The sequence below is a fragment of the Kogia breviceps genome, chromosome 6 (assembly GCF_026419965.1).
Source record: "Kogia breviceps isolate mKogBre1 chromosome 6, mKogBre1 haplotype 1, whole genome shotgun sequence".
NCBI lineage: Eukaryota > Metazoa > Chordata > Mammalia > Artiodactyla > Physeteridae > Kogia > Kogia breviceps.
In genome coordinates, this window is record NC_081315.1 from 26,541,454 (window position 1) to 26,567,345 (window position 25,892).

Sequence of the window (25,892 nt, forward strand, 5' to 3'; positions counted from 1 at the left end):
AATGATAAAAGTAATTAAAGATGATACAAATAGATGGAGAGATATACCATGTTCTTGGATTAGAAGAATCAACACTATGAAAATGACTATACTACCCAAAGCAATCTACAGATTCAATGCAATTCCTATCAAATTATCGATAGCACTTTTCACAGAACTAGAACAAAAATTTGAATAATTTATATGGAAACACAAAAGATCCCGAATAGCCAAAGCAATCTTACGAACGAAAAACGGAGCTGGAGGAATCAGGCTCCTGGACTTCAAACTATACTACAAAGCTACAGTAATCAAGACAGTATGTTACTGGCACAAAAACAGAAATATAGATCAATGGAACAGGATTGAAAGCCCAGAGATAAACCCACGCAGATATGGTCACCTTATCTTTGATAAAGGAGGCAAGAATATACAATGGAGAAAAGACAGCCTCTTCAATAAGTGGTGCTGGCAAAACTGGACAGCCACATGTAAAAGAATGACATTAGAACACTCCCTAACACCATACACAAAAATAAACTCAAAATGGATTAAAGAACTAAATGTAAGGCCAGACACTATCAAACTCTTAGAGGAAAACATAGGCAGAACACTCTATGACATAAATCACAGCAAGATCCTTTTTGTCCCACCTCCTAGAGAAATGGAAATAAAAACAAAAATAAACAAATGGGACCTAATGAAACTTAAAAGCTTTTGCACAGCAAAGGAAACCAGAGACAAGACAAAAAGACAACCCTCAGATGGGAGAAAATATTTGCAAACGAAGCAACTGACAGAGGATTAATCTCCAAAATATACAAGCAGCTCATGCAGCTCAATATCAAAAAAACAAACAACCCAATCCAAAAATGTGTAGTAGAGCTTAATAGACATTTCTCCAAAAATGATATACAGATTGCCAACAAACACATGAAAGGATGCTCAACATCACTAATCATTAGAGAAATGCAAATCAAAAGCATGATGAGGTATCACCTCACACCAGTCAGAATGGCCATCATCAAAAAATCTACAAACAATAAATGCTGGAGAGGGTGTGGAGAAAAGGGAACCCTCTTGCACTGTTGATGGGAATGTGAATTAATACAGCCACTCTGGAGAACAGTATGGAGCTTCCTTAGAAAATAAAAATAGAACTACCATATGACCCAGCAATTCCAGTACTGGGCATATACCCTGAGAAAACCATAATTCAAAAAGAGACATGTACCACAATGTTCATTGCAGTACTATTTGCAATAGCCTGGACATGTATGCAACCTAAATGTCCACTGACAGATGAATGGATAAAGAAGATGTGGCCCATGTATACAATGGAATATTACTTAGCCATAAAAAGAAATGAAACTGAGTTATTTGTAGTGAGGTGACTGGATATAGAGTCTGTCATACAGAGTGAAGTAAGTCAGAAAAAGAAAAACAAATACCATATGCTAACACTTGTATATGGAATCTAAAATAAAAAAAAATGGTTCTGATGCACCTAGGGGCAGGAAAGGAATAAAGTTGCAGAGGTAGAGAATGGACTTGAGGACACGGGGAGGGGGAAGAGTAAGCTGGGACGAAGTGAGAGAGTGGCATGGACATATATACACTACCAAATGTAAAATAGATAGTTAGCGGAAGCAGCCACATAGCACAGGGAAATCAGCTCGGTGCTTTGTGACCACCTAGAGGAGTAGGTTAGGGAGGGTGGGAGGGTGACACAAGAGGGAGGAGATATGGGGATATATGTATATGTATAGCTGATTCACTTTGTTATAAAGCAGAAACTAACACACCATTGTTAAGCAATTATACTCCAATAAAGATGTTAAAAAATATAAAGCTTATCATACTAGCAAAAACAAAAGAACAACAAAACAAGACAAATATCTTATGCTAACACATATATATGGAATCTAAAAAAAAATGGCTTTGATGAACCAAGGGGCAGAACAAGGATAAAGATGCAGGCATAGAGAATGGACTTGAGGACACGGGGAGGGGGAAGGGTAAGCTGGGACGAAGTGACAGAGTAGCATTGACAATATACACTACCAAATGTAAAATAGATAGCTAGTGGGAAGCAGCTGCATAGCACAGGGAGATCAGCTCCACACTTTGTTAAGACCTAGAGGGGTGGGATAGGGAGGGTGGGAGGGAGATGCAAGAGGGAGGAGATATGGGGATATATGTATACATATAGCTGATTCACTTTGTTATACAGCAGAAATTAATACAACATTGTAAAACAATTATACTGCAATAAAAATGTTAATAAAATAAAATACTTAGGAATAAACCTATCCAAGTAGTTAAAAGACTTATATTCTGAGAACTACAAAAGATTGATAAAGTAAACTGAAGATAAGGAAGAAATGGAAAGGTAGCCCATGCTCTTAGATTGGAAGAATTAATATCATTAAAATGGCCATACTACCTAAAGCAATCTACAGAGTTAATGTGATCCCTATCAAATTACCCATGACATTTTTCACAGAACTAGAACAAATAATCTTAAAATTTATGTGGAACCATAAAAGACCCAGAATTGCCAAAACAATCCTGAGGTAAAAGAACAAAGCAGGAGGCATAACCCTCCCAGACTTCAGACAATACTACACAGCTACAGTAATTGAAACAGTGTGGTATCAGCACAAAAGCAGACATATGGATCAATGGAAGAGAATAGAGAGCCCAGAAATAAACCCACACACCGACAGTCAATTAATCTTTCACATAGGAGGCAAGAATGTACAATGGAGAAAATACAGTCTCCTCAGCAAGTGATGTTGGGAAAGTTGGACGGCCATATTTAAATTAGTGAAGGTAGAACACACCCTCATGCCATACACAAAAATAAACTCAAAATGGCTTAAAGACTTAAATATAAGACATGACACCAAAAAACTCCTAGAAGAGAACATAGGTAAAACATTCTCTGACATGAATTCTAGAAATGTTATCTTAGATCAGCCTCCCAAGACAAAAGAAATAAAAGCAAAACTAAGCACATGGGACCAAATTAAACTTATAAACTTTTGCACAGTGAATGAAACCATAAACAAAATGAAGACAACCTATGGACTGCAAGAAAATATTTGCAAATGATGTGACCAATAAAGGCTTAATTTCCTAAATATACAAACAGCTCATACAACTCAACATCAAAAAAACCCAACCCAATCAAAAAATGGACAGAAGACCTAAATAGACATTTTTCCAAAGAAGATGTACAGATGGCCAACAGGCACGTGAAAAGATGCTCAACTTTGCTAATTATTAGAAAAACTCAAATCAAAACTACAAGCATTTCACACTGGTCAGAATGGCCATCATTAAAAAGTCTACAAATAATAAATGCTGGAGAGGGTGTGGAGAAAAGGGAACCCTCCTACACTGTTGGTGGGAATGTAAATTGGTGCAGCCACTGTGGAAAATAGTACACATTTGTGTAAGTTTGTGGAAGTTCCTCAAAAAACTAAAAATAGAACTACCATATGACCCAGCAATTCCACTCCTGGTTATATATTCGAAAAATACAAAAATACTAATTTGAAAAGATACACAGTCCCCAACGTTCATAGCAGCACTATTTACAATAACCAACACATGGAAGCAACCTAAGTGTCTATCAACAGATGAATGGATAAAGAAAATGTGGTACATATACATAATGGAATATTACTCAGCCATAAAAAAGAATGAAATAATGCCATTTGCAGCAACATGGATGGACCTAGAGATTACCATACTAGGTGAAGTAAGTTAGACAGAGAAAGACATATATCATATGATATCACTTATATATGGAATTTAAAATACGATACACATGGACTTATTTACAAAACAGAAACAGACTCATAGACATAGGAAACAAACTTATGATTACCAAAGGGGAAGGGGAAGGAGAGATAGATTAGGAGTTTTGGATTAGCAGATATAAACCACTATATATAAAATAGATAAACAACAAGGTCCTACTATATATCACAGGGAACTATATTCAATATCCTATAATAAACCATAAAGGAAAAGAATATGAAAAAGAATATATATATATGTATATATATATAACTGAATCACTTTGCTGTACACCAGAAAATAACACATTGTAAATTAACTACACTTCAAATATATATATATATATATATGTATATGGATCCTTTTCCATACCTCAACCTAAAATAATACTTAAGCAACCAAATGAAAACATTTGATTATCTGTTGTTGTTGTTGCCAAGATACTTATTCAACTCTTCCCCTTAGCTTTCACAGCATAGAGAAGGAATGCAAATCCTGGAGTGGAAACTAAAATATTCCAGATGAGACCCCAGTTGAAGAGGTGAGAAGTATTTTAAGATAACCTCAGGTCTGCAGAAGTTTCAAAAGTAATTATAAAGACTATCAGTAACTGAAGGGGAAATCCAACACTTGTTGTGTGACGCAGTAAGTGCTCAGTACAGGTTTATGAAAGAAAACATTTTTCCCTGAAGTTTTATCTCTCTATCTAGGTTGGAACACAATGTTATTTTGTAGAAATTATTTTATAAACATGTTGAGGGGTGCATTTATTTAACTGTTTAGGCTTAGGCCAGGTCTGCTACTACAAAGCAAGACAAATAATCATTTTCTACTGATTCTGGGCAGTGTTAAGAGAAGAATCAAGTAATTAAATAATCAAAATGAGCTGGATAAAAGGGCACAGAGTTGGTGTGTTCCAAACAGACATTACACTGAATCCTTATACATCTCTTTTTCGTGTTCAAACATCTGCTTCTTCCCGGTGATTATTTGGAAAATAAAAGTTTAAGGGATAGCTGGGTTCATCATGCACAGGATGGTTATCAATCTTTATGTGGAGGGACCACAACACTCACAGGTTGCTTGCTTCACTCATGGCTGGCCCTGCCTTCCTTGAGTAAATGTCCATACTCTCCTTATAACTATGTCTGTCCCTTACTGTTCATCCAGTGATGACTGCAGTGCACTGTATTTATTTGTCGGGCACCTTATACCTTTTATTGGTGTTGGTGTTTTTATCTTTAATTAATCATTTATTTAATATTTAATGATTATTATATTGGAATGGTAATTACATAATGAAGATCCACTTTCAAGGCATTATACATTTTAAATGCCTTTGGAATAATAATTTTGCCTTTTAAAACACCACTTTGTATGTGTTTACAACTGAAATACAAAAGGGAAGATTAGAATTTGACACAATCTATGTTGTTTATTATTATTATTTTTTTTTTTCCGGTATGCAGGCCTCACACTGTTGTGGCCTCTACCGTTGTGGAGCGCAGGCTTCGGAAGCACAGGCTCAGTGGCCATGGCTCACGGGCCCTGCCGCTCCGCGGCATGTGGGATCTTCCCGGACCGGGGCACGAACCTGTGTCCCCTGCATCGGCAGGCGGATTCTCAACCACTGCGCCACCAGGGAAGCCCCTATGTTTATTATTATTATTATTGCTACTACTACTACTACAAAATTATTTAACAGCTATATGTTGGATATAAGGTAACATACCAAAAACCAAGGCCATAACTTTGATAACTTTTTAAATTCTTACTCTATCTTGGCTTAAATATAATGCAGTGATTAAGTGGAGTACACAGCGATCACAATACAATAAGTGAAGGCTATATATATATTTTGTTTTTCCATGGAAAAATTTGTATCACAAGTTGTTCATATATACTTCTGTTCGATTTTCTGTTTTAAAGGAAATATTGGGAATATTGGTTTTGCACCCAGTTGTTTATCCAGAAATGTTCAAAGGAGAGATGTCTTAATGGAAGAAGGACGATTGAAGCACAAAATGGAAACTTGCCTCAAAGAAGAGATCTGGAAAGGTTACGGTGAACCACAATTACTGAAGCGTACTGTATATTTCTGTGCTCTCTGCCTTTTTAACCTGTGAGATGTGACCTGATTTTTCCCTCTTATTCAATCAAGGTCATCACTAAACTTCCAGAAAATCAAAAATAAAATAACATGAAGGAGGAAAAGACAAAGAAGAGTTTAGGTATATATTTAAAAATACCACATTGGTTTAAAATAACTTACAATGAAAGGGTCACTTAAGAAGGGCACTGCTTAAAATTTAAGCAGGCAGTAATGGAAAGCGACAGACCTCAAACAATTTGTCTTTCACAGTTGAGTGAATTCACAGTGACAGTAAGACAAGGATGTGCTAACTTACCTCTGCAGGACCTTGGCTGTTGCTTCATAGGCTCTCCCCAGGCTGAGATCATCATCCAGGTCTGTAGAGATTTTACCATAAGTGTTAAGGACCTATGGGGGAAGAAGAATACTTATTAAACATATAACATGACCAGATTCACTGATGTTTCATTTCATAACAGAAAATATTTAAATTAATAGTTGTTTTTCACATCGCCATAAAATATTTTTTTGTTTATTAAAAATTCATGTTGGTTTGGTTTATTTTTATCTATAGTATAATTTGTTTTGCAGTGATCTCTTTGAGCCGTGACAGTGAAGTCTTACTTTTTTAAAAGTAATTCTTTTCCTGAAAAATCCAAAATCTTCCAATTGATATAACTTAGGGGTGAGTAAATAATTGAATGGTTTACAACATTATTTTCAAATATGGGACCACTATCTTAGGTAATATAATGCAGATTATAATAGCCTACTAGGGTAGCTTAAATATCACTTTTCTTTCTATAAATAGCTGTTTGAAAAGCATGAATTTATGTGCCAGGCAATTTCTAAATCTATCATTTTATTAGAGGCATATCTCACAGTTTGTACACATATTTAGTATACACTATAAATATTTCTTACAAATGTACTTCATTACCAACAATCTCTTCGATAATCAAAAGATTACGCTGCCACAGCCAAACGTATGATCTTAACACTGACATCATCTGCATGGTATAATTTTCCTTTTTCTTCTTTTTCCCTTTCAAGGGCCAGAAGAAGGAAAATATGTAAAATAAAATAACCTTTCCTTCTTCCTCCTTCATTGTTACTTGAACCAACCTATTACACACATGAAGACACAGGAAATCTCCAAAGACCTCTATGGAAATCCTTTTTGCTCATTTTCTAAGAAGAAATTAGCGAAAGTCATTTGATGGTGTTGAGTGGGAGAGCCAGCATGAGGGAGGATGTACATCCATGCTGTGTGCTCGGCCTGAATTAGGCATCTTAGAAAGTTTGTGTACGAAAGGTGGTGTTGATATTCAGCTTTACTTTCTTAAAGTTAATATTTGGGAAATAACTTCAGTGAGGCCACGTGATACTTCCTAATTTGTGTGTGTATGTGTGTCTGTGTGTGTGTGTGGTTTACAAGTGACTTGACATAATACTGGTATTAAAACTTACTGATACATATTGACCCAGTATTTTAATTCCTGTTAAACCTGCAAAGTTCATCATTTTGATTCTTCTTTTTAAGTCTCTTAATAAGCCTTGTATAAACCTGAGACTATTCTTTTCACTCTGTTGTGCAAAACTGATTCACCTAGATTAAGTCTGATATGACTTGACATTGAGCTTTCTGAGTTAAGGGGCAGAACCTATGAATTTTGTGCATTTGTAAGAGACCTTATTAAATCCAAATATCAAAATACTTAGGAAGAGACTGTCAAGTGTCTCTTTTGGCTCATATATGTTTTATATGGCATTCCAGAAAGTTAAAGATTGAATATTATATATTTTGTGTCAAAAATAGTTCGTTTTTCGGTAAATATCGTTACTGTGTGCCAACGTTGTGTTAGACCTTAGGAAATCTTAAAGAGAAGAGAGTATGCTTGCAAACCTTCGAGGCATTTATAGTCTAGTGGTACAGAGGTTTGCACTGATGCAGCTGTGTGAATTAGCTGAAAACAGATTTCTCCAGGGCTTCAGCTGTGCTTATCCTGCACCTCTTTCCCACACCCCTGGCCACCATGAACCTGGAAGCAGTACAGTAGCATCCGGAAGTACCCAACATTATCTTAGGGCTGTGACTCCTTGGACTGTGGTTAGGAGGGTAGTGTTCATGAGGAAGCTTCTATAGAATCAAGGAGCAAATACCAGCTCAGCCTGGCCTTCTGGTTTTGGCCTTGGACTTGATTCTGTAGAAGCTTCCTCATGGAACCCGATGGGGTTTCCTGAAATGAACACCCACCTTAGAGTAAGAAGACTTGGATTCAAGACCTAATTCTACCACACCCAACACACCTGGCCCAAGAAATCTCCCTGAGAAGCTTTCCTCGAAGCAAAAAAGAAAGCCTCCCTCTGAGAGTTGTGAGGCTGCTGTGAGATGACACAGAGTGCTATTTGAACCTGGGATGAGGAGTTTCTGGGACTCTGTTAACCAGCCATCAGTGAAGAGCTCCTGGAGAGCTCCCTCCTCAGAGTAAAGGCGACACATTTTATTTGTGACTTGAGAGAGTGCCTCTCTCAGCTTAAATGCTTTACCTAAAAACAGGAAATATATAGGCAGTGGGAAGAACATAATTCACTACTGGCCCAATAGGGAAATAATCAATTACAGTGGACCCCCCCATATCCACGGGGGCTACATTCCCAGACTCCCAGTGGATGCCTGAAACCTTGGACAGTACCGAACCCTATATATACTATGTTTTCTCCTGTACATACATACCTATGATAGAGTTTAATTTATAAATTAGGCACAGTAAGAGGTTAACAACTATAACTTATAATAACATAGAACAATCATAACAATATACTATAATAAAAGGTATGTAAATGTGGTCACTCTCTCTCAAAATATCTTACAAATTTAATGTATTTTGCATCTTAACTAAGCACTTATCACACACTGTGGCTCTAACTTGCTGTTTGAGGTGTGACAGCAAAACTAGCATAAATTTCTTTTTCCTCCTTCACAGTTTCACAGATAGAAGATTCGTTCTTAGTATAGATTTTAGCAAACTCAGCATACAATTTTTTTTCTTTCCTTCCTAGGTTGAGAACTTTCACCTTTTTACTTAAAGGAAGCACTTTGGGCTCTTCTTTGGCACATCCAAATTGCCAGCATCACTCCCCTTGCACTTTCAGACCATTGTTAAGTAAAATAAGGGTTATCTGAACACAAGCACTATGGTATCTCAACAAAACCCAATAACCTTGATGGCTACTAAGTGACTAATGGTTGGGATATGCTGGACAAGGGGATGATTCACATCCGGGATGGATCAGTATGGAAGCCACAAGATTTCACCATGCTACTTAGAACACTGCACAATTTAAAACCTATTAATTGTTTATTTCTGGAAATTTCCATTTAATATTTTCAGACCTCGGTTGACTGTGGGTAACTGAAACTTCGGAAAGTGAAAACACAGGTAAGGAGGGACTACTGTTCATGAAGTCAGTACTGAGAACCTTGAAAGTGCTATAGGGGAGCTCATCTAAATCAAAGACAGGGCCTCTGCTCCTCAGGAATGTGAGCTCTGACTGGGGAGAGCCAACTCAGGTAAAATCATATGGGGAACACAGGACACAACTCAGCAGATTGGTGAATTGTGTAGTCCAACCTAAGGCAAGTAGGAAGGATAGTGTTAAAATAAAAAGGAAAAAATATATAAAAGTAGGTGGAAAAATAACATGAGATTACAAATTGTGTAGAAAATAACTGTTGGTGGGAATGTACATTGATTCTTTTTTTGTAAATCCAAAAAAGAGGGGATATATGTATACATATAGCTGATTCACTTTGCTGTACAGCAGAAACTAACACTACATTGTAAAGCAACTGTCCCCCAATAAAATACAAAAAACTAAAAATAGAGTTGCCATATGATCCAGCAATCCCACTCCTGGGCAAATATCCAGAAAAGAAAAAAAACTCTAATTCAGAAAGATACATGCACCCCCATGTGCATAGCAGCACCATTTACAATAGCCAAGATATGGAGGCAACCTAAATGTCCATCAACAGATGAGTGGATAAAGACGATGTGGTACACATATACAATGGAATATTACTCAGCCATAAAAAAGAATGAAATAATGCCATTTGTAGCAACATGGGTGGACCTAGAGATTATCAAACTAAGTGAAATAAGTCAGACAAAGACAAATATTATGTGATATCACTTATATGTGAAATCTAAAAAATAATACAAAAGAATCTATATACAAAATAGAAACAGACTCAGACATAGAAAACAAACTTATAGTTACCAAAGAGGAAAGGGAGGGATAAATTAGGAGTATAGGATTAACAGATACACACTACTATATATAAAATAGATAGGTGTAATAACCTATAATGAAAAATAATCTGAAAAAATATATATAACTGAATCACTTTGCTATATACCTGAAACTAACAAAATATTGTAAGTCAACTATACTTCAATTTTAAAAAGCATGAATATTAAATATCTCAAAAAACCCAAATTGTATAGAAAATAAAGATGTTTTATGTTGACCTTATGGTAAATTATGTTACCTGCTTTTTAATTAAGGTATAATTTACAAATTAATAAATATTGATCAACTTGAATCATCAGACAAATAGGAATCTTCTTTACAAAGAATACTTCAAATGAGAAAATACAGTGTGGAAATCTGAGGGATCCACTGTACTTGACTGAATACCCCTGTGGCATGCAATATGTTGGAAACAAATCCAGGGTGTGGAAGGTTAAATTCTGTCACTGCAAATCAGAGGTAAGAGGAGAGAAAAAAAGAATCTCAGGTGAAAAATATTTTGATGAGTTCAAAATTCATTATATATCCTTAAATTTTATGGACAATGAACTTAATCAATCTTTGTCAAAAGACCAAGGAAAACACTGATTAAGCATGCTACTATATCAATTTCAATGAGCATGATTACAAGATTACCAAAGTTGGAAAAGTCAGTTCATGTACCTAATAAAAATTGAGTGCTTTGTGGCCGCTCAATCACATTGCTCCAATAATTTCCCTGAATAGTGGAAATGAAGTTTTGAAAGCTATTTTACTAGAAGTTTTAAAGGCAATGGACTTTATCTTCCCACTGGAATAAAACTGATTAACTTGAAAAGATATTTTCAAATAAAATCCAGGTTCTTAAAATGAGATAATTTCTATTGGTTACCTAAAAGCGAAACCAGTAGAATACTTAACATAAAAAATGAGAGTGTGCAAAAGAATAATGCTGGCAATATTCTACAAGTTCTTTGAAGAATTGTTTGCTGTAAAATCAAATTTTAAGGATCATTAATTCATTTTGCTGCAATAGCCTTCAAGGGAACATTGGATTTAAGTCAAGATTGTCATCGGTCAAGTAAGTGAGTGGTGTATATATATATATATATATATATATATAACATATATATATTTATGTATATATGTCATGTTTACATAGATAGATATACATGAATATTAGACTATATCTATATCTAGAGAGATTGAGAAAGAGAATAGAAAAGTAGCCTGGTCCCCCCAGAAGATTATAAGAATAAATTCTGTGCCTGAGCACCTTTAAGGCAGGAAACATAAGAACACAGTACTATGTCTAATAATATCAGACACCCAGTTGTTTTCTTTCTTCTACATCTTTAGGATTTCCAATCATCAGGGCACCTTGGAACAAAAGAAAATGAACTATCTGATATCGATGCCCCTTCTTGTCTTCCACTATTTTTCCATTCCTTACCCCGCTGCAGTTCCTTTCTTATAGTCCCTTTATTTTAGACATTAAAACAGAAGAAATTCCAGAAATCATGGCCCTCATATTTGCTTTCAAAACTGAAACTTACTTTAAGCCACTATGATGATGATCACTCCTGGCCTAATTTTCCCAAATTAGATGGAATTCTCTCCCCACCCCTCTCCCCAGCCAGCCATTATAAGAAAACACTGTCCCCTTAATTTGTTTTAAACCTTTTTAAATTTTAAGATAATTGTAGATTCACATGCAATTGTAAGAAACAATACAGAGCATGCTCATATATCCTTCAGCTAGCTTTTCCCAGTGGTTAAATCTTGCACAGCTATAGTATATCACAACCAGGGAATTCACAATCCACCCACCTTATTTCACCAGTTTTACACACACTCTTGTCTGTGTGTGTGTGTGCACCCATGCATGCACATATGGCATGTTAATTTTATGCCATTTCATCACATGTATATATTCATGTAACCACCACCACAGTCAAGTTCTATCACTACAATGATCTCTCATACTACCCTTTCTCAATTAATTTTCAATATGTTTGATGCTTAGAAGAGAGATAGATGGAAAAAAAAATTTTTTCTCTTTTCCTTAGGTTAAAGAAAAGTCTGCCTTGGGTTAAAGAAAGGTCTGCCTTGGGAAAAATTCTGAAATAACTTGCCATCTGACCTCTTCCCTTTTGGTACACCTCCCATACCTTGTGTGTCTGTATCTCCCCAGGGAAATTTCCTCAGTTAAGTGACAGAATAGTAGTTGATTAAACAAATTTATACTTTGGTATGAATGACTCAAAAATCATTAATCCTCCCAGAAGAAGTTGTTGTTTTAAAAGAGGATGCTTTGTAGGTCCCAATTATTTCTTCTGGCAGGAGTGTTTTGCAGTCTAACAAAGGGAAATGAAACAATACAGATAGTGTCTGGCAGGATAATTTGGGGCAAAGGTTATTAAAAAAAAAGGCCAGCCTTGCCTTGAAATTCCACCTTATGATATGATCCCTTAAGCAGGTACTGATTTTTATAACCTCCTTTGGGGTCTACTTCTGCGCCTTCAGGTTTTCTAGATGCTCCAACATGCTTTTCCACAATGTTCCTTATCACAGTGGTGTGGAAGAGATGAAAACAAGGAGGAGGGAAATGTGAAGCAGCAGATGTGAAAATCAGGCATTTGTAAGTCACCATTACCTGAAACGATAACTACATGCTATTTTTACTCCCTTTTGTTACCACTTTTTTCATAATGCTTAGCCTTCAGAACCAATGTATTATGCAAAGAACTCTTCCAGTGTATTCCATTCCATCATTAGATGTGACTGCAGGATAAAATTGTGTGTGTGTGTGTGTGTGTGTGTGTCTGTGTATATATATATATATATACACACACACACAATTTTTATGGCTGAGTAGTATTCCATTGTATATAGACCACATCTTCATTACCCATTCATCTGTCAATGGACATTTAGGTTGCTTCCATGTCTTGGCTATTGTAAATAGTGCTGCAGTGAACATTGGAGTACATGTATCTTTTTGAATTAGAGTTTTCATCTTTTCCAGATAGAGATATATCCCTACTCTTAAAGACCTTACTATCTAAGGCAATAAGACATACAGACACAGAAACTCTATAGTGCTATAAGCCTGCATAAAGAGCTAAAATTTTTTTTAACTCATTAAACAAATACTGAGTGTTTTCTATGGGCCAAGCTTTGTTCTAGGTGCTAATGATATAGCAGCAAATCCCTGGCCCCCATGCAGTCTACGTTGTATTTAGGTGATGGGGAGATAATTTGTAATTAAATAAATAAATGAATAAATTTCAAATAGTAATAAGAGCAATGAAGAAAATACAATGGGGAAAGGCTTCCTATAGAAAGGGAAACAATCTGCATTTTTAAAGGAATGATAGAATTGGGTCCCTACTGAGAGGAGCTTAAGCCAAGGACTGGAGACTGGAATGGGTGACACAATGAGGAAAAAAAGCTTTCCCAGGTACATAGGAGCAACAATGACCAATAGAAAAGTTTGCTTTAAGGTTCCTGCACAGAATGTTTTTTCTAGGAACATCCACTAACTAATCACAGTTTTAACTGATGGTATGAAGTGACAAAGTTTCAAGCTGCAATTTATCTTTCTGATGACAAAGAAAGAATTTGACTATTGTTTTGAAGGTAAGGCAGGTCCTTCACGTTCATCCTTTACATGTACATAAAAGCAGTCTTTTGCAGGACATTTTTATTCATAGTTCCTGTCTTTTCTGCTTTCTAGGCAGCTCAACGTGTTTGGTGAAAAATGCCACATGTAAGATGGTGCAGTTGGCTGCCTTGTTTCCCACCATTCCAAGTTTTCCAAATTTTATGCAGAGTTATTCCCATGCCTAGGAAAAGGAGAGGAAATACTTTTATTTCTCCTTCAGGCATAGCACAGAGCATGAACAACTCAAACTAACACAGATCAGTGACATGAAGTTTAAATGGGTCTCTGTGCTCTGGCTGGTGACCTGAACTGCCATTGTTTCTGTAGGAAAATAACCCATGGAAAATATCATATAAAATAAGTCACAGCATCTAGCCTATTTGAGATGGAAATCTTGTAGTTTTTGAAAAATTTCAATAAACTCCAATTCTACTTTTATTTCATATTTTTGGTATTTTTTTCTATATAAATTCCTTTCTCCACTTACTACCCTCCCCCCACAGCTCTCTTCCTTAGTTAATACTTGAAATCGGTAGGGACCCCTACTCTGAGGGCATAGAACAGGCTTTGGAAGGGCCTTATGGGAAAATTAATCAAATCTCCCTCTGGGTGTTCAAAGTTTCTCCAAATATCATAGGCTTTTGAGTCAGGCAGGTTCACTACCAAGCTGAGTGACATATGTCAAGAGATTTAATGTCTGTGAGTTTATTTCCTCAGGTGTAAAATGAAAATGAATAAAGACTACCTTGAAATGATGTTATAAGGTTCCACTAAGATGACGTAAATATTTAAAAGTACTCACCAAGGATTTGAATGAAGCAACTGCTTAGTTTTCCCAAGTGCTTATCTAACCTATTGGTTCTCAGATGAGGGCGATTTTGCCTCCTGGGGATACTTGGGAATGTCTGGAGACATTTTAGGTTGTCGTCATTGGGAGAAGCCAGGGATGCTGCCCAATAGCCTACAATTCACACAATATCTCCCCATAAAAAAGAATGATCCAGCTCCAAATGTGAATAGTGTTGCCGTTGAGAAATCCTCATGTAGCCTTTTCTTGAACAATTTTCCTGATGGGAAACTATCCTCTTGTGAGACTACTCAATCATTGGAGAGTTATGTGAAAAATCTATTGGTTAAGTGGAAGCAAAATGTGGAAATCTGCCTGCTAGCCAAGGTTGTGTTTTGTGGGACAAGATGAGCACATCCTTCTTCCATGTGATGGCTCTTCCAATACTGAAAGATAGCTGTTTTTCCTCCTCAAAGCATCCGAACTTATAGAGGCATCCAGGATGCTCTGAAACATGTGAGGATGAAACCCCAGCAGCTGCACTACATTTGAACGTTTTATTTCTAATTTTGTCTACAAGTCTAAGAGTTTAAATAAAGCCACCTGGACCAAAATACATCCATAAAACCACAAGGGGCATCCATCAGACTTATCTGTAAATAAGAAGTTATGAGTCCATGGCCTAGGGTGCGTTTTTTAATCTCTTTCTACCTTGCCCACCATAAAAAGGCAGCAGAGCTAACACTTTGTTATACAATCCGTACACAAACCCCAAATTGTGCCATTTCATAACAAAGGTTCAGCACTGAGCTCAATACAGTGCATTACTTTGAGGAGGAAAAGGCAATGATACAGATTTATTCTTGTGCAATAAGAAATATAGAAATAAAAAAATCAAGTTTGCCATCTTGAGCTTGAAATCGTTGTCAAATCTTATCGGAAATACATTTATTCTGATTTCTGGCAATCTAACCCCCTTTAGCCATTTCACAGTTGGTGAGCAGAAAGGATGTTTCTGCCTCATTTACAGCGTCTGAACATGATTCAGACAATCAACTGCAACATTAGTCAAAGAAATCAGTGGCTAATGATTGCTGACAAGCCCTGCAGTAACAGGCTGAGGACCAGACTGGGCAGCAACAGCATTCAGAACACTTTACTAGAGCTGGGAAGAGGCAATGGGAGAAGATGATAAAAACAGGGGTAAACAGAACTGGTTTCCCATCACTTAAAGGCTCTTATACACTTTCTGCGAAGGCATAGTATCTGACATGCGATAAATACAGTGATCTTTTGCTATAAATATGTTATATTGAATGAACACTGAGGACAGTGAAGTGTGCAGCTCTGCCAACAATAACACATGAAAGTAGTTATATATTTTGCATTCTGCTGAAGCTATATCCTTAAGTTAGGAGTAGTCTTGCCTGGCTATTTACATTGATCATTTGGACAGTGTACCCTTTCCCCCTGAAATGCATTACTCATCATTTGGACTGTTTACATCACCTGACACATAAAGTGAGGGCTGAATAGTCCAGTGCAGAAAGAACTGAGTGTTAAAAGATATGAGCTCTTGCTTCTCTTTTGCCATGAGCTCAGGGTGTGACCTTGGACAGGTCACTTGGTTAACTTGAGCTTCAGTTTCGAAGTCTGAAAGATAAAGGGGCAGGACCAAATGATCTAGAATTCTCCCTTCCAAAAATATGATTTTGATTTTAGACTCTACATGGCTATATTTACTAACTGAAGATATGCCTTAATTATTTTCAATCATTTATCTTTGGCTTTAAAACCCCTGATGAATGTATTTTATGTTTAAAAATACTTTTTAAAACATGAGAAACAAAATGATGAGTCATTTCATTCAACTGAAATTTTATTTTTAGCCTTCCCCCTCATTTGAAAAAGCTTGCATATTCTTAATGAACTGCTTTAAAAAAATGTCCCTACCATGGAATAGGCGATAACAAGGAGAGCTAAATCTACAAAGCTTTTGGTTCATATTAAATACCAATTGTTGCAAATGCAATGATCAGTGCTCTTCAAAAATAGCAATTTTTTTACAGCTTGAGATATTTAAAAATTTGATGAAAATTCAAGGTTATCCTTAAATTCATAAACTAAATTAGAATTGCTAGCTAATCTCTCACACAGTAGGAGTTTACTGTATTGTAGGAGTTTATTGTATTTTCAAAAGCTATAAGGATAGAAATATATCTCAAAAATTTCCAAGAATTTTCTTCCAGCAAAAACTCTCTCTCTACACATTCAATATAGAGATGACTCTCAAACCCCAAAACAATGAAATAGAATTCCACTTAACAGTTAAAAACAAAGTTTCCTCAGTAGTAAATTGGAACATATTGCTTAATACTGCCATTTTCGAAATTGGTCATTATACTTGTATACTATGTTAACAAGGGACATATTCATGAAGAACTTCTATTCTAATTCTCAACTATTTTCTATACTTTGAATCAGAAAGCATGCAAACATTTATCCTGTGCAGCCCAGTCATGGTGTGAGTTATATTTACAGGTCCTTGGAAAGAAAATTTCCCTGCCCTTAATCTCCTGCAAGGGAAATCCATAGGAGGTTTTGCTTTATAATTTGTTAGAAGGCCCTTGCCCAAAGGCAGTTCAGTAATCTGTGCAGTGGTCTCACATGAAAATATTCAGTGGAAGAGCAGAGTGATTAGTTAGTTCAATCACGTTCTCAGGAAATCCAGACCCGTTGAGCAGTTGGTAATGGCAAACGTGAGAAGGTGCTCAAAGACCACCAAGAGCGTGATCAAGTCATGTCAACAGAGTGGGTCAGACTGACGGCTACTGCTGAGGAGATAATACGGAAACTCAGCCCCTCTTCTCCCAGGGCTCCTCCAGTTCCCAGGAGTCTTTCAGTTGATGAAGCCCAACTGTCTGCTCATCCTGGGTACTCATGGGCCATGATCTCCCTCATGGCCACAGGAATCTTTGTAATCAATCCCCTCGCCTGAGGTAATCTGAATGAATCTCTTTCTTGCACCCAAAGAAAAACACGGAGAAGTTTTAGCTCTAGAGAACACTTTTATTCTGCCTTGAATCCCAAGTTTCATCCTTGATACAAAAAGCAAGATTTAGGATATAGAAATCTCTTTTTTAATTTTTTTCACGAAAACCTAACTTGGTAGATATTGCCTTGCTCTGAACCAAAAAAACAAAATAAAAGCCCCTAAAATCAAACCAAAAAACCCATTTGAACTTGAAATTCCAAATTGAACATTGACTTTATTCTCTATTGTACCCACGGATGCAATGCAAGCAATTGATTCTCTGGATTGAGAGTTATGAGGCAACAAAACTTGGGGGACAGTTTTTAAAAATTAGCTTAGCGTCTTAAAAAATATTATTTCAATTACACTTCTTATTCAAAAATCCTCAGTATTTGCCAAGAAAAAAAAATAGGGCCTTCTAACAAAATATAAATATGTTTTCAAGGGAGAAATAAAAGGGTTCTCTAGTGCTAAAGTGGCAAGGAAGTAACTTTAAGCCTTTTTCCCTTCTATGTTTGTCAGTGAAAGACAATACGGGTGGATTCCTTCTATGGCGAGAGACACAGGTTATATAAGATGATTAGAGATTTCATTGTCAGAAAAAATTGGGGGGAAAAAGGTTTGCATATTTTTTTAAACTAAGTCTCCAATTCCACTTGATTATGTTTATGGGAGGATGAAAAGTGACTGTGACGAGTGATTCTATTACACCTATGATAACATTATCAGTAATTTCAGTTCTCTGTTACTTATGGAGACTAAAGATGGTGATGGCAAACGGAATCAAATGAAGTGCCAGTCAAATCTAATTTGACCAAACATGTATTGTCACTTTGTCCATGCAGAAATGGCAACAATTATGGCTTGCTGGAATGGGCAGGACCCTGAGAACCTCCTTCCAGCCACACAGACCTCCCACTGTCGGGAATAAACTCAGTTTATTTATAGAATAGAATATAGTTTATTTATTTATTTATAGAATAAACTCAGTTCTCTCCACTTCCATGCCCCTCTGCCTGCATTGCTCTTTCTTATTTCACGCCCGGCTCCTCCGGTGCCTGACCCGTGTTCCCCAGGCCTCCGCCACACCGACCACTTCTCTGTGCTGTTCTACCGCTTAGCAAAGCACTGCATGTATCTGCTTAATAATATTTATCTCTCTCCAATTAGATCGTAGCTGCCACGAGATCAGGAACCATATGTGTTTTACTCTCCATTGCACCCCTAGCTCCTAGTCTTACGTTAACATAGAATATTGTTGAATGAATATGGTAGAGCTTTCGGAAGGTGCTGGTGGTAAAGTACCTGCAGAAGCATTAATGTGGATATAATGAGCTGTTGTATTACATAATATACTATTATATATAACTATTTACTTGGATTAAAGGAAATTAAGCTCATAAATCAAGTATTATATAATATTAATATATTGCATATAATGTATGTTAGAGCTTATTATATATTAATTATATTACATAATGTTTTGCATCATATCTCAATAAAGGAAAAAATATGGCACTTTAAAACTATGGTAAATGGAAAGTATGTGAACATTTTCAGTTAACAGCCATCCTAGAGAGTTCAAGTATCAGCAAACAAGTCAGATTCCTAAAGGAAGACATAAATGACACTTTTGGGGGGAAGGGCCGCACCACGTGGCTTGCGGGATCTTAGTTCCGGGGCCACGGCAGTGAAAGTGTGGAGTCCTAACCACTGGACCGCCAGGGAAGTCCCTAAATGACATTCTTAAATGACATAAGAACCCCACTATCTAAATGTGTGCCTGCTTCATCCAGTCACATTCCCAAATAAACAGCTTTCCCCCATGACGAGCCCGTGCGGCATTATGCTCAGTGAGTACACACAGATCAGAGGTTGAAATTATATTAGATTCGTCATGGCATCTTGAGGAGTAATTCTTCCTGTCTGTGGAAGAAATATAAAAGCTTTTTTCTCTCTCTCTTTTTTTTTTCTCCCTCTTTTAATCTAGAATGGTGAGCAACTACAGTTTCTACCTTCACAAGCAACAAGTTAAGACGGAGAGGTGAACAGTGAAAAGCCACGAGGTCGGTGACACACCAAGCTCCTCCGCTTCTCCTGAAATGGCCACTTAGCAACCTCCTCCCATTGGACCATTTTGCACAAAACGGTTTCTGGTTCCGCAGGGAAGGATCAAGGAGGGTTCTATACTCGTGAGTGACGATCTAGAAGGTTTTAATAAACACTAATCCTGTGAAAATGTCTATATTTCTGCATGAACCAATTACCACTAGGAGATTTGTCTTTCCCCTGGCGGTAAAGCCATCATCTATTCATAATCCCTCTTACTAGATTTCTTCCTCATTTAAGGCAGGATTCAATAAAATTTCATTTTGTTTCCCCCTTCTCAGAAATCCATAAAAGCCTTGAAAAACATTTTGAGCATATTGTGTCTGTACAATTTGATATCCTTTCCACCAGTGGCCATTATTCTGGTAAACTCGGTAAACCCTAATTTAGGTCCACGATGTAATGCTTTCATAACTGGCTGTGCGAAAATGTTTCTTTAAAATAAAACGTGGTAGGAAAGTCTTCCTCTGAAGGCTTGCACACAGAGGAAGCTTCATCTATTACCCTTTCACCATGATAGACGACACAAGAAAACAATTTATGAGTCATTTCCATTCTGACAGATGTGACAATGACGGGAAATGCGAAGCCTGCCAAGAGCTTTTATCAAGTAGGTTATAACGACGAGTAATAAGTGTAAATAATAAATCGCTGGAATCTTAGGGGAAATGCTGGCAATATGAAATGGTTTTGGGTACTTCGGATGGGGCTCTGCTTCTCTTGGAATTCCCTGCCTTCCCAGTAGAGTTTTGGCCTGACAATAAACAACAGTTTAGTACTTTATCTAATCCTAGCCAGGAGGTGAGTTCAACAGCAAGCTTTTGCAGATGTTCACATCCAATAATCTATCCATAATTGATGAAACAGGGAGGTCAGATGTAATGGCTGCTACTATTCCAGCAACAAATAAATGGTTATTGACAAAACAAGCCAGCGTGGAGCAGTGACAGGCGGGCGACAGGGCTGAGCAGAGGCGGGGAGGACGCCAGGATTCCTCAGCAAGCCGAGAGGCAGGAGGGTCACGCTGACACACAAGCGGATGGAGGGTAATTGAAAAGGAAAAGGGAGGTTGCTGAAGTCCAAAAAAAGGGAGATATTTGGAGGCAGAGAAGAGAAGGATGTTGGCCCAGGGTAAGGCTGGGGACCCAGGTAAGTACAAATGCCTGCGGTTCCGAAATACGTTTGAATGCGTGCACCGTGATGCAGCCGTGTGGTGGCTGCTTTCATCACCGGCGTCTCTTTGCTCACATCGCTGGCTGTCACACTGTGCCGCCCAGGTGACTCTACCACCAAAGTGTATGCATGGGACGCTTTGGTGTCCAAACCTCCCACTGAGGGATATTCATCAACATTCCATTTAACACTGCAGATACCGGTTTTTCTTCCATATATATTAAAAAAATTCTAGGAAAGTCATGTGTGCAATTTAAACCATATTTTTAGATAAGACAAAGATGCATAATTTTGTGGCTGGAAAATTTCTCAAGACTGAGACTAACCCTGAAATACATGCTGCTTAAAATCAAATTTACCACAAAGGAATGGGAGGGGAAGGCAAAGTTTTCTTTAGTAATGAAAAACAAACTTGGCACTCTAGTCACCTCAACCTAGGCAAAGAGTATAAGAAATGCATTAATCGAGTATACTTTTATTGACTGAATAAAATTCAAGATAGTTAAACATAAATAAACAGCTGAAACCCTACATTTCTATTCCAGTACTAAAAAACAATGTTCTTTTTACACAGTTTACTATGTAATATTATAAGATGAAGAATGGTAGAATGACATGGTAGTTATTATTGCTATAGGTAATCGTAAAGAGGCTTGGGATAGAGATGTTTGAAATATTAATATTCCAAAAATCACTTAAATCAATTTAACACTCTTTAGTGGTTTCTTTAGAAGTGTGATTTATTTTATACTTTGCAACCAATGCCTTTGATCAGCTCTGAAATAACATATGATCTGAAAATAAAATGGTAAAACAAATTGCTGCTTACACTCTATAGTAAGCTTTAGGCTTTATAGGCTAAACTAGAAAATTTCCATTATATTTGGCATTTTCAAATTATTTATCAATACTTAGAAACAGAGAATTATGGAGCCAAAAAGATAATTTCTGGAATAACGTGCTACTTGCTCTGCTCCCTGAGCTCTGCCCTCTACCCTGCTGGGGGTCCCCCCAGTTAGCAACTTCGACCTACCCCAGTCCCCGGGACCATTTCTGCCCCTGGTCTACCAGGGCAGAAGCCTGGTATCACAGTAGTTTGCCACAGATTACATTCTGATTTTAACCTTTGTTAAAAGTGACCAGGCTCAGGCTTCCCTGGTGGTGCAGCGGTTAAGCATCCGCCTGCCGATGCGGGGGACATGGGTTCGAGCTCTGGTCCGGGAAGATCCCACATGCCGCGGAGCAGCTGGGCCCACGTGCCACAACTACCAAGCCTGTGCTCCAGAGCCCGCGAGCCACAACTACTGAGCCCGCCAGCCACAACTACTGAAGCCTGCGAGCCTAAAGCCCGTGCTTGGCAACAAGAGAAGCCACTGCAATAAGAAGCACGCACACCGCAGCAAAGAGTAGTCCCCGCTGACTGCAACTAGAGAAAGCCTGTGCGCAGCAACAAAGACCCAATGCAGCCAAAAATAAATAAATAAAATAAAATAAAATAAAAATAAAAATAAAATAAAATAAAAAGTGACCAGGCTCTTGCTGGGTGCCTTGAGACCAAGGCCCCAGCATGTATCCCAGCCTTTGGAGCTGCATCCCTGACTTATTCTTCTTGCTTGAATCTCTATCTTGGTACTTGGTACGTGGTTGGGGCCCTACTTACTGTGAGTCTGGAGACCTACCTTACCACTATAATGTGCTCCCACCACAAGTCCCATTCCTGAACCCCAGGCCCTGTGACTTGGTGCTTGTCACTTGCCAATGGCGGTCACTACCATTAACTGAGCAAAAACTACCTGTGCAGAGTGTTTTATATTCTTAGTACATTTACTCTTCACAGAGCTCTTTGAGATAAATATTAACATTCCCATTGCACAGACGAGAAACACGAAGCGCAGAGAGGCTGAGTAACTCTCTCTGGTACCCACAGTCCTAGAGCTGGAGGAGGAGAAAGGATTTGGACTGGGTTTATTGGACTTCAAATCCTACTTGTTTTCTTCTAGACCACTGTGATATGCCTACTGCCCGGTAACCCTGAGGGTGGCTGTGCTGATGGAGACCTCACAGCTTACTGCCTCCTGGTGCCTTTCCCAGAAGGTACTCTCCACTTACCTACAGGGCTACCCACTGCCTGGCGTCCGATGTTCTAGACGTTAACCTCATGCTGTTCTGGTTTCAGTTTTGCCTATTACCAGCTGCTACGTTTTTCACCACATGGCCTAATGATAATAACTGATGATAGCATGAGTATTTCTTATGTCATTCCTCTGCCTGCATGAGCCCCTTTTCACCCAGACAAAAAACACATGGCATTATAATGGGATGCCCTCCGTGATCCTGCCCCTCATCTCTTCAACTTCGGCTCCTATTACTTTGCTCTCCTTTTGTTTCTTCTCAGCCTCCCTGGCCCCAGGCCTCTGAGGCACATTACTGCCTCAGGGCTTTGACCTTGACCATCACCCCTGCTTGGAATGTACTTCCCTCACCTGCATGACTAACTCTCTCATCTGCTTCAGTCTTCCAGCAAAGTCAACAAGGCCTTCCTTCTCTGATCATCTGTTTAAAATTCCTCCCACCCACCACTTGCTTTGGCATTCCTGAATCAATCCTTTGTATTTTTTTTTCTTTATTTCTCTATAGCTTATGATTGTCTAACAAACTATCAACTGCTGTCATAACTCAGTTGTTCATTATGTTTCATCTTCGTTGTCCGTCTTTCTCCAATGGGATGGAAGCCCATGAGGACAAAGGTCTTTGTCTGTTTTGCTGTTGATGTATTCCAAGTGTCTAAAGCAGGATTTGGCAATAGGTGCTCCAAAACTTTGTTGAATGAGTAAGTCATAGATTGCTCTTAAGTCTACACATATTAACTAATTTAATCTTCCCAACACCCACAGGTAGGCATTATTATTATTATTATTATTACATTTTTTTTAAAGGTGAGAAAACTCAGGCACATAGAGGTGAAGCCACTGGTAAGTGATTAAGGGAAGACTTGGACCCAAGACATCTGATTTCAGAGACAGCACTTTTATCTGGTCCTCTCTCCCACCTCGGTGCCACGATGCTGCCTGTAGTCTGCCACCATGCAGACCAGGCTCCAAGTTCTGGTTCCTTTTGGTCCCACTTGTCCCACTGTCAACCAAGATTACAACAATGGCGTCCTGCAAGAGTGTTGTTAAGGAAACTGAACAAGGTTTAATGACTTGTCCAAGGCCAAAGAGCTTGTTAACAAAACCACAACTAGAACTCAGGATGTCTGACTCCCAGTTTGGTGGTCTCTCTAGTACTTTCAAAACCAATTTTGAAGATCATAATGATTACCTGGACAGTACTTTTCCATTCCCACATAATCTATTACAATAAACAATTAAAAAGTAATTTTTGCTTTGCAAGCTTGTGACAAACATTAATAATTATTTACATAATATTTTAAAATGAAAATGTTTATTTTGGTAATATCTGTGATGTTATAACATATAAAATGAACATCATAAACAGTCACTCTGCTGTAAGCTAATATAAGCTCATAGGGAAAATGAATATGTTTAATTAAATTTAGGAAAAAGGTATAGTTAAATCATTTGCAGTACAATAATAAGGACCAATAAACCATTATCTCTTTACTGTTCCACTGGAATTTTCAGCTACATGCTATATTAATAAATATCATCTTCATTTTACAAAGTGGGATGCTAAGAGATTTGTCTATGACCTGGTAAGTCAGCAGTGGCAGCAGGAATAACATAATCCTTGCACTAATCCAGCAAATCATTCTTTTACTATTCCATACTATTCACCAGCATTTATTGAGGGAGTGCAGTATGCCAGGCATAGATCGAAGCACTTTCTACATATTAACCTATTCAACCTTCACAACCACCCTATGTGTACCTAACTGGTACTAACATAATCCTTATGCTGCAAGTGAGAAACAGAGGCACAAGAGAGGTTAAGTAACTCACCCAAGGTCACAGGATTAGAAGTGGCAGGACCAGGATTTGGAATCAGGCGACGTGACTCCAGGGGCATACTCTGAACCTCTTAACCACGACATCATACTGTGATAATGGTTAAGACAGTAACAGACTTGAAATCTACAGGAAGAACCTATCTCCCTCCCCCTATTTTATTTCACCCAAAAATTACAAACATTCTGCTCTACCAGATTTTTCAACTGAAAATCTACCAAATGATACTTTTTATGCTCTTTCCCTTGCATTTACTAAGAGTTGCTGGTAGATAGCAAATTTGTATCACTAGCAAGAAGAGACCAGGGGTCATAGAAATAATGTGTTGAACACACCGCTTTTGAAAAAGAACTCTACTACGTTTTTTTCTTTTTACAGATGTATTAACTCTAGCGCTGCTACATAGTTCATTGTCAGCAAAACATCCAGAGAAAACAAGGCAAATTCAGCTAAGCAGTTATGTCATAACCAGCAAGGAATCCACGGTACGCCATTATCTATGCCAATGGAGCGTGAGAGGGAGATGGGAAATGAAAATGAGAGGCGAGAATTCCTGGCGTCTCTTTCTCTGGAGAAGCTACAAAGCAGTGGGTCACTCCTAGCCTGATGCCACTTGACAGTCCCACATCCTGTACCCTCTCACTCTCTTCCCCCGATTCTGTGCTGATTCTGAACTGGCCCGGCCGCAGGGAGGTGATTTTTCTTTTTAGGCATCAAGTGTTATTCAATAATAATTTCTACTGGACAAGAATAACAAAGTGTTATTTATGCCAATAAGTAGTTCATTAAGCAGAACAGATGAGAATATTTTTTTAAATGTACATGAGAAATTTGTGATGAGACTTAACAAAGGAGTTTAAAATCATCTTACTGACGACTTCGTCAGTGGCAACAGCATTAGCAGTTAGGGGTGTAGCTGACTCCTCAGTCAGTCTTGGCTCTGCGTTTGCTAGTTTTGTGATCTCCATGGGGAGGTC

At 37.8% G+C, this 25,892-nt stretch overlaps 1 protein-coding gene across 2 annotated transcripts in view; it reads right to left on the bottom strand.

Moving 5' to 3' along the window:
• The window catches only part of TTC29 (tetratricopeptide repeat domain 29), a 241,988-nt gene that overhangs the window by 121,121 nt on the left and 94,975 nt on the right, over nt 1-25,892 (bottom strand). For both annotated transcript variants that reach the window (XM_067036908.1, XM_059065746.1), the window contains exon 7: nt 6,198-6,289. In XM_067036908.1, the coding sequence (XP_066893009.1) occupies nt 6,198-6,289 (92 nt within the window). The remainder of the gene's footprint in view (nt 1-6,197; nt 6,290-25,892) is intronic.